The sequence below is a fragment of the Mycetomoellerius zeteki genome, unplaced genomic scaffold (assembly GCF_001594055.1).
Source record: "Mycetomoellerius zeteki isolate Tzet28-1 unplaced genomic scaffold, Tzet1.0 scaffold51, whole genome shotgun sequence".
Taxonomy (NCBI): domain Eukaryota; kingdom Metazoa; phylum Arthropoda; class Insecta; order Hymenoptera; family Formicidae; genus Mycetomoellerius; species Mycetomoellerius zeteki.
In genome coordinates, this window is record NW_017257512.1 from 509,007 (window position 1) to 519,522 (window position 10,516).

The 10,516-nt window shown below is 33.7% G+C and overlaps 1 protein-coding gene across 2 annotated transcripts in view; it reads right to left on the reverse strand.

Annotated features, from left to right (window-relative positions):
- Positions 1 to 364: 364 nt before the first annotated feature.
- LOC108727574 (uncharacterized) overlaps positions 365 to 10,516 on the reverse strand; it is a 10,914-nt gene continuing 762 nt past the window's right edge. Inside the window, exons 2-17 of one of the 2 annotated variants that reach the window (XM_018455736.1) lie at positions 8,891 to 8,954; positions 8,210 to 8,315; positions 8,033 to 8,134; positions 7,294 to 7,477; positions 6,767 to 6,953; positions 6,569 to 6,657; positions 6,065 to 6,338; positions 5,571 to 5,652; positions 5,338 to 5,490; positions 4,440 to 4,671; positions 4,183 to 4,361; positions 2,557 to 2,920; positions 1,570 to 1,904; positions 1,180 to 1,491; positions 861 to 974; positions 365 to 793 (exon numbers count right to left, since the gene is read on the reverse strand). In XM_018455736.1, coding sequence (XP_018311238.1) covers positions 650 to 793; positions 861 to 974; positions 1,180 to 1,491; positions 1,570 to 1,904; positions 2,557 to 2,920; positions 4,183 to 4,361; positions 4,440 to 4,671; positions 5,338 to 5,490; positions 5,571 to 5,652; positions 6,065 to 6,338; positions 6,569 to 6,657; positions 6,767 to 6,953; positions 7,294 to 7,477; positions 8,033 to 8,134; positions 8,210 to 8,315; positions 8,891 to 8,954 — 2,921 coding nt within the window. In that variant the 3' untranslated portion in view covers positions 365 to 649. Of the gene's footprint in view, positions 794 to 860; positions 975 to 1,179; positions 1,492 to 1,569; positions 1,905 to 2,556; positions 2,921 to 4,182; positions 4,362 to 4,439; positions 4,672 to 5,337; positions 5,491 to 5,570; positions 5,653 to 6,064; positions 6,339 to 6,568; positions 6,658 to 6,766; positions 6,954 to 7,293; positions 7,478 to 8,032; positions 8,316 to 8,890; positions 8,955 to 10,516 lie in introns of both variants that reach the window. The other variant, XM_018455735.1, reaches the window with a different exon arrangement.

Here is a 10,516-nt window from a genome sequence, read left to right on the forward strand (position 1 = left end):
TCCCACGTATTTATTAAAAACAGCAATGCTGGGATGATTTTTCTCATTCTAACGGATATACATTTTATTTTTTATCACCGAATAAAAGAGAGGAGATCGGAAAAGACTTTCATTTATACTTTATTCTGCAACATTAAAATATCTGAATATAAAATACTGGACAGATTTTTTTATACATATTACGTAAATCAGTATAGAAAACTTGAAAGTAGCGATATAGCAATTCAAGAACCGTTATTTGTATTTCGATTTACAGATATATTTCATAAGAAAAACTTATTTGCAATTTATTGGAAATTATATTAATTTTTTACTTCGAGAAATATTTTATTTAGCCTTCGATTGCGAATCAATCGTTGCAACATAAATTTGTAAGTAAAAATACGTAAGTAATAAAAATTCGGTCTACCTCGTATTTAAATATGTGCAACTTTTTGCAGAACGGAAAACTATAAAATTGCCAAGATGCACCTTCCTCCTCATTGCACAGTTTAATTATTTTTTATTCACATATTACCTTTCATTTCTCTATACGCACCGAACAGGATCGAAGCAATGCACGATACTTCGCCAGGTAAACCGCATCGACACAAAAAAACGAATAATTCCGGAAGTAAGAGTCCGTTTTATCTACGTCCGCCGCGTTTCGTCAATCCAGATCCAGCATTTCTCCGGACGTGAAACTATCCCCGCGATCATCCTTCTGACTTCTATCAATGTGACCGTCGGGCGACAAATCTTTACCGGCGAGGCGATTACCGAAATTCAGAAAATCCGAACAGGGACTGCCAGCCTGCGTAGGTTCGAAAAAGGTTCTCTTTATCGTCGCTCTTATAATAATTATTTTCAAAAGTGTTTACTTGAAGCAAAAAGTTGTCCGCGTCATTTTCTATCGGCGGCTGCCGGTGCAATCGTCTAGGCGATATGGTCGTACACTGTTGTAAAACATTGTCGCAGAGGTCCAATGTGTTTTCCTAATCAAATAACAAACATTTCATCAAATAATTAGAATGTTTCGATCACTCGATCTTTGTTACTGAAATCGCTATTTAATTCGTTATAAATTATAATAGACAAATACATATGTTATAACGCTTATAAATTAATGATTAAATTTTTATTATTTTATTATGTTTTACAAGATAATTAAAAAAAAAAGAATTATATAATTTTACTTACAAATTTAGGTTTTTCATCGATAACTTTGACGATGTCACCTTCCTCAGTCGTAGTAATAATTCCAGTACCGAGTTTTTTACCGAGTATTTTCACCTCCTTCCTACATCCTTCCGATGTGTCGATGATATTAGGTACACAAACATTTTGCATGGAAGTATTCTTGAGGAACTGTTCGTAAGGACTGAGGAATCTAGTATCTTGATAGTGCGGAGCCATAAACTCGTGAGTGTGATTTTTCGGTCCCAAAATCTTCACCTCGTTTAAACCGGGATATAGCTTCGGGGGTGGCAAACAAAACTTGTCACTGAAAGACTAAAATTCGTCGTATAAATATATAGTGTATTCTCAATAACCATCGCTCGCGCGCAAACAATGTTTAAATAACTGTACCTTCATGCACTGACTTCCAGAGTCGAGCATCTTCATGTCTGATTGACCAAAGGGCATTAAACCGGTATCGCAGTCGTCGTCGAAAACCGACGACAATTTCATCTTCGGATCGTATTCCGAATGATGATCTTCCATGGGGGAGACACCAAGAATATTTAGATCCTCTGCGAGGCTCTGACTACTCTTTAGGTACGGTAGTGTCTCGCTCAACAACGACAATGGCGTATGGTTCTTCATGAACAGAGATGATAATGAGGATTGCGAACTTGTAGATAAATTCGAGGGATGACCCAAGATGCTCGTTAGATCTTGCTGGCTCGATGTCACGGTCATTACTGGGATCGATAATAACAAAAATTATAAGACTGTTTTTAAACGTATCTATTTTCTTCGTGGCGTTGCTATGCGTAATTTGTTCTTTCTTATATTTTAATCTGGATTTTTTAATTAAACCTCCGTAGACCATCCCGAATTTCACAATTTATTGTTAGTCAGATCACTTGAGTCACTGAAGGACGGTTATATTTTTCAAAAGGTTTTTGAGCTCTAAAAAATTCTGATATATTTTTTCAACATAATTAATAATTATTAACTACTTAATCTTCTATCGTTTATATGGAATTTTGCATCTTCCGTCAACAACCTTCTTTCAACTTCAATGCAAATTTTTTTATATTGTTATACTGTATACATGTTTTATATTGTTTTTATACGGTATAAAAATCTAAAAAATTCTTGCATACTTATAAAAGCTTCAATTTTTACTATCATAGAGAAATCGGATTATATTTTACTTATTTTTTACAGATCTAAATTCATTAAAATTCGCAACCAAAATATCGTGTCTTATAAGTTTACTTGGCCAGCGGAGAATTAAATTATAAAAGTACTGTTCAAACTGAGACTTGTACTTGAGAAAATGTACAACGATCTCGAACACCTAAAGGATTTCTGTAAATCGTGATATTACGACATCGATTCACCTACCATCGTCGTGCCCGGCAAGAACGCCATCGCCATCAATAGGCAGCGATTTGGGACCTAGCAGGAGATCTTCGATTTTGGTCTGGGAGAGAAATGACATGCCATCCGCGAAACGATCGTCGAGGCTTTTACTATCGAGAATTCTAATATCTCTATCTTCAAGAACTTCGATGCCGTCCATTGACATACCGCTGGACTTTTGGCCGGATTCCAGCACCATGATCTGATTATCGTTGTCGCCGATGATGACATCACTATTATTGCGTATATTCACGAGATTGATGGCATCCGCCTGTTCACCGTCAAGAATCGTTACGTCGTGGGAATTCTGCGCCATTAAGTCGCGGGCCTCGCTGTTTGTCATGACCTGCAGCCATAACGCGTGCATATAAGGGCATTGAACTGTTTAAAGCTTCGTCATGATCGGAATAATTTATTACAACAAGGTAAACTCTGTGTGACATATAAGTATACAACATACAAAAAAAACATTTTTATAATATTTTCTAGCCACGGTAATTCCTATTGTTACAAAAAAAAATCATATAAATCGCAATTACAAATCGTTATCATCCTTATAGAAATGAATCCAAAATATTATATGTAAAATAAGATAGGTTTAAATCGAGAATTTAAACGGAAATGGATTCTTGAGATTTTAAATATGTAGAATTTGTCTATCTCAATTCAAATTTTTTAACAATAAAAATCAATTAGCTTTCCGAAGTTACTTCACGGATTTGCAATGGAAATTAGGATTTAATTAAAACTCTTGTAATATTTGGAGTCTATCGATATAGTGGCTAAAATTAATTGGGTTTCTACGGCTAATTTGAAGAAGCGCCAAAGATAAATTCCAGCTATATGTTCCTATGAGAATGTTACACAGCACGTTTCGCAAACGCGGCAGCGCAGCAGTTCTCTAAATAGAGAACTCTATGTAAAGGAATGAAGGCGCCTGACGTGAATACTCCAAATGTGTCGCGCGTACTGTAAGTCGAAAAGTCGATCGAAAAGACGTTGACGGCGTAATGCCGGTTCTGCGTAAAGAAAAGTACGCTATCCTTTCAAAGATAAAGATGTCGAAAAACGATGTTATAGCTTGGGATTCGTGCTCTTACATTAAATTCCCGCCACATCAACAATTGTCTTTATCTCAATTTTATTCAAATTTATTACAGTAATCGGGCTTATCACATAGAATATTTCATCTTAACTCCTGGGGGGGGGGGGTTTGTTCAGATCTATTTAACCCACAAAATGTAATTCTTTTTTATTATATTTACTTTATTTAAATTTTTTTCTTTGGCATTTAATGGCTTCTATTAATGTAAGATCTTTTTCTGTGAAAATTAATTATTTATTTTTTAAAGCTATTTAATTATATTTATTCAAACGATATGATCGTACGGTAAATTTGTGTTACCAACAGGATTAAATCTTTTAGATCCCGCGAAAATATACCGCAGGAATAATTAAATTAAATTATAGGGAAAGTTATTTTAAGAGAGTTTCAACAAGGGATCCAACAATCATTCTGTTCCCCAAACGTGACTATTAACGGACGTGCTATTACGAGCGCGCTAACACAACTTCATATGTTGAATGTGGTAATCGTTTCTACATTACCTCGTAACGACCGTCCTCTGTGGCGCGAACAAACTGTATTCCACCTTGCGCGGCCAGTTCCAGTAACTCGTTACACTCGTCTATCGACGTAGTTGAGTTCAGGCCATTTTGCCGGTCCGGCTCGTTGCGATTGAGCACGGAAGGAGAGAACTGCGAGTCCAATGCTGTCACCAGATCATCTGACGACGACAGATTAAAGAGAGGAGCGCGTCTCCTTCTTCCTCGTCTCGTCTTGCAAGATTGACGAGAGAGCTTACCTTGCTCCTGTTCCGCACCAGGAGGCTCGACGATAAAGGTAGATCTGCCATCCGGTTCGATATTCTGCATCACAGTAGCAACCACTGGTACTTTCACCTGAACAGCTTTATTACCGTCAGCATCTGAAGTCTCGGTAGGATTCAAAGTTATTTTTTCTGCCATTCGCAAATCATCGGCAGTCGCAGGTGTAAGTATCTGTGATAAATTATGTGTAATTGTCAAGTACGACAACTAGACACGTTCAATAATTAAATATTATTAAATTATTATTATTTTTGTTATTAATGTCAGTAGATATTAATGCTAATTAATACACCTAGGAATTATTGTTTGAAACGAATCCCATTGTAACAGATTAAGCTTCAGAGGAGAAGAGCTATCAGAATTATTTATAGCAAAATAATCGAAACAAATATACTTGCAGTCTACTTGCTGTAATATCGAACATATAAATTTTTAAGCTTCTTGCAAAGTCAAATCCCAATGTTCATCAAGTATGTTAAGCGGAAAAATAATAAGCTATATTAAGAAATTAAAAAATTTTAATTAACTTCACTATAATGTGGATATTATAATCCAATTATACATAAATTCATTTATTTAATTTCTAATACATAAGTAATATATACTATTTATTGTACTATTATGTCATATATTACTTCCCAAACAACATGCATGTCTAAAAGATGTTTTTTGGGACATACATGTCTAAAAAATATCTAAAAGACATCATCAAGAGATTTTCTAGACAATGCACATTGTCTGGATTGCGTGATTTTTTAAATACGAATAATTTTTATGCTCACCTATCTTTCTTTCGCTAAAAAGCTAAATTTCCGAGATGAGATTTAATTATGTTGACAATTAAAGATTTAATTATGTCACAAGTATACTTACATGCTTATTATTCGCAGCGGACGAAATTTTAACGAGTACTGGTATACCTTTCGCAGGTTTGTAAAGGGCGAAAGGAGTTTGACCCTGGAGCAATGCCATTTCCATCGCTTTCGTATCGATTTTGTTTATCACGATGCTGTCCGTCAAATCCGACTTTCATGAAATAGGATGTCAAAACTTAATTACACAATCCGTAATTCGACGTATTCATGGTAAATCAAATATGTACTAACCGAGCCGAAATAATCTTTCTCTTTGCTCTCACTTGTTTGACGCCGATCGCCATTGTATAACTGAATGATTCTAACGTTCTTGCTGAAAATGTATAATCACATATTGCGCATTGAAATATCTTGTACATCACATGAAATAATAATTAAATATATAAGCGCTTTGATCGTCCATCTAGCCTCTGCGAGAAATAAAAACTTCTAAATAATTCAGAGAGATATCTCTTACAGAAAATTGACCTGTAAAATTACAATTAATTGTTTTTAATTCGTCTATATTTAATCCTTCTTTTTATATCCAATAAGAATATCAATCAATAATAGAGAGATCGATAATTTTTAATTAAATGAGTTTGGAATTCTGTTCGCATTCTGTGGATATTCATTCAAGATGGCGGACAAATTCCAATAATTTTTTCAGATCATTTATACGTTTATTACGCCAATAGTTATGCATTGTACATCGCGCTTCATGTCACAGCCCCTTTCTCATGTACCTTTTCCCAGCATTTGGCTCGTTCACGGCAGATTGCGCGTTGTTCGTGCTTCGATACTTAATACCGTGCTTGTACTCCTCGTGCGAGCGCAAGGCGAACCGTCGCGGGAACTCCTTTCCGCAGACTCCGCATGAATACTGCATTTTGTCGACGTGTGCGTGCGCTTTTACCTTGTGACAGACCAAATTCGACATTTGATTGAAACCTTTACCGCATAACTCGCACTTGTACGGCCGCTCATTCGTGTGCGTAAACACATGGTTTCGCAAATTGCCTGAAAAACATTAATTGCTGGATTTTTCGATGGTCATATGTTTTATGCACATCAATTAACATGAAAAATATATATAATAAAATCACTGACATAAATAAATTTAAAGGAGAAAGAGCAAAAAGAAGATTTAACGGAATTTAATTCGGAAATTCTTTCCGATTGAATGCGAAAAAAATCTGCCGATATGAAATAATAGATGTTTGCATAATTTATATTTGTATGTGTTATACCTTTTTGATGAAATCCTTTACCGCACACGTGACACTTGTGCGGTTTATGTTCCGAGTGTGTTTTTCGATGGGAGATTAACGTAGATACTCTGTGTGAAATACGTACTATTTTAAAATCAAATGCAAGTCAATACAGAAGTCATTTTGTCTGTTGTCGTTTAAATGTCAAATTTAGAGTTATTAGAGATGATTTCCGACCTGTTAAATGTTTTCTTGCAAAATTCGCACACATAGGGCCTGGCATCGCTGTGTATAGCTTTGTGCTGACTCAATGTTGACAACTGTCGGAAAGCCTTGCCGCAAGCTTCGCATTTAAAGTTTCTCTCGTCGGTATGAGTCGGCAAATGTCTCATCAGAGTGTACTGATGGCGAAACTCTTTTGAACCTGATTCGAATATCAAACGTAAAAGTTCTTATAACGAATAAAGTTGTCGGGCCTTCGTCAACATTAAAAAGTAATTACTCGCTACACTGTGAAATCGAATGAGAAATCTAAATCACATTTTTCCACGAAAAAAAATATTTGTCATTTTTATTTTTAATTCTATTTCTTTTTTTGTGTAATTTTTTCATTATTAGCTAATGCGGAAATGTAAGAATTACAATTATTCGTACCAAATATTCTTTATTAATTAAATTTAAAAATATTTTTTTTATAATTAAATAGGTTCAGGTATTATTACGAAATAAATTCAGGTATTATTACGACAAGAAGCGTTACGTACAAATACCGCATTCCCAGATCTTAAGCGTCTTCCCATCGCGTTTCAGATATTTTACAAAATGCAGTCTGGATCGCGGATCATCCTTGTCGATAAGCCGAGTCGTCGGAGGCGAAGGTCTTTCGATAACAGGATGTGAATATACAACCACATTCTTGTCCGGTGTGTTAACATTTTGCTCGAAAATCTAAAAAGGAGTTACTTAAATAAAAACGAAAAGCGAAAAAATTTTTTTAATCTACAAATTGCGATAAAGAAGTGCGATAAAGAATTGCGATAAAGAAGTTATTATTAAAATGTTATGTTAGTAATAACTATTATTACATTTATGTTAGTAATAACTATTATTACATTTATTATTCTATACACTAAAAAATATATATGCATAATTGGCACCAAAAATGTGAAATTCATACACACAAAAGCTTGATGCAATTTCAAGGATTGCATTATGTTGTATTATGCTGTGTAAAAATACAGTTTCCTAGAATACTCCCGCAATTATGCATCGCGATGTAGATAGGCAAATACTTGGAGCATAAAACTATAGAAATGAGCGTATGCAAATGACATTCTTCAAAGTAAGAAGAAAGGGAGCAAAGTAGATAAACGGAGCGACGTCCGTCAGGTAAAATATTTCATATAAACTGCTGCCATAACGATATGCACTCGTCCTTGGCAAACAACTTGCCGCACTAATAGTTCGACAAATATTTAAGATATACCTTACTTTGGCACTTACTTTGTACCTCAACGCGTCCTTGCCCACGAGTTTCGTGATGGTACTGTCGATATTGATCACTTCGGAATCTATAGTATCCACTCCCAGGTCCACGCACTCCTCCTTGAAAGTGATTTTACTCGGTTGTAAATCACTCTCGGTTTTGATAAAATTGTAGCGATTGTAGCGATTGATTACTTGGCTCAATTGATGATTGGCGATGGGTCCTAATCCCGAAACACCCGGTACATCACCGTTCTTCGATTCCGGGCCCGAGTCTTCTTTCACGTAAACCTCGTAAACGCTGCATTTGGTCGCCGCATTTATTTCATAAATTAACAGGATTAATAAGCAAAATTACAATAAACGTGTCATACATACCGCACATTTCCTCTACTACAACAGATTAATTGTACGACTTTTTTTATATGTACAGAACGAGTAAACACTAACTAACAGCATTACACATCAATGTTATAATTTCCTATTCAACAATGTAACTTATTTATGTATAGCGTGTGTTATATTACATTTATATTGTTGAATTGGAAATTATAATATTGATCTAAAGTTTCTGTATTTATCGAGAAAATTCATCTAAGAAATATTAGCTTTTTATTAGATATTATAACGGAATTATAACAAACATATCGTTTCGCTACTACAGCAGACTAATTCTAAGACTTTTTATATGTATTAAAATTCTAAAAAAAACTGAGAAGCTCTAGCTCATTATTAGGTTTTATAAAAAGAGACGTATCTTTTTATATCACATTGTACGATTCAATAATTATATTTTTCTCGGTATTGCCGATATTCGAAGAAAATAGTTCGCATCCGTACTTATGCTGACTATTTACGTGAACATTGCGAGCTCACCTGATAACTTCGTCCGGAATGGGACGAGGGAATTGCACCTGCGGATCGTCGTACTGAGTTTCCCCTAAGAAGTTGGAAAGCACATTCCGTGGAGAAATTGTTGTTTTATCTTAAAAATAATTACGACAGTACGTTGTGCTGTACAGACACTTCGTATCGTGAGGAGCATATTTGATATTTCGAAATAATTTTATTTATTTCGTAAAGATGCACTTTATTATTTTATATACAATCGAATGTTTTGTTAAAAGCATGATTTTCGCAATATATACTATATATTTTTGAGACTGATTCATCTTTTAAAAAATATAATTTTTACGTTTATTATATATTATTATTATTATCATTGTAATTCTAGCAACAATAGATTTGTAATCATAAAATCTGCAATTTGAGCAGAATAAACGATGTCGATGTTTTCTTGCTCGAGAGAAAGAACACGTTTACGGTATTATTGTTTGTGGAAGAATTAATCGAGAACCTTCCGCTTTTGTTGTTGCTCAAAAATTTTTCAGAGAGAGACCCGTTGGTTCGATAACAATCGTCTAATCAGCGGATGGCATCTCGAGCGAGATAATGCGATACAGTCGTATCGGTATAGTACAATATATCATATATGCAACACGTATACTCGTTTTATACACAGCGACATTACATCGTGTAAACATCTATCTCGAAGTTTCGTCGCGTTCATAAATTATGCATCAAGGTTCATATGTACACCATCGACACTCATTTTACATGTAATGGGCTTTCTACAATAAACTATTATCTAAGCTTTAAGTTAAGCTTTATCTTAAGCCATAAGAAAATACAAAATAATTACATAATGTAAAATTTAATCGAAATATCGAAGTTATATCTAGATATAAGTAAAAACATCTAAAATATTTCTAGATGTATTTAAATAGATAAATCTAAAAATATTATTAGGTCAAAATCCAGCCTTGATTGGCATTCCTCTATTTATTTTTTTGTGTATCTAATCTTCCGTGCAATCTAGATCTTTTTTGGTACAAGCGGAATTCTCAAATTTCTTTAAAATAAAGGATTCCGATTCTTCACTGCCATTCTTTATCGCTAAGTTATACATTTTTAAACAAATTTTGATTTTTCCTCATTTGTGTTCAAATTTCAATTTTTGAAATAAAAGTTTTATCGTTTGAATTAAAAAATTATTTAGTAATATAATAGAGATGTTAAAAAGTAATTCTGATTTTTTTAAAACAATAAAAAAATTTGAGTTGAATAAAAAAGTTCCAATTGTAAATAAAGAGTTAAATATTATATTTTAATATTTGAGTTAAAAAAATTATTTGATAATTTAATAGTAATGTTGAAAAATGACACTGAATTTTTGCAAAGCATAGAACAGTAAAAAGACGAACAAAAAGGATTCAGATTACAAGATTAAACATTAATTGCAAAAATATCCGTATTAATTAAAAAACTGAAGCAAGGAGAATAAATATAATCTAACATAATTAATCTGCCTTTGTCATATTTGTGAATAAAATATATTTCTATTATTCGTATTACGTGTATACATACACATATATATATGTTTTATTATATTTAATTAAATTATATTTAATCGTCTTACTAGCTTTATATTCTATTATTTAT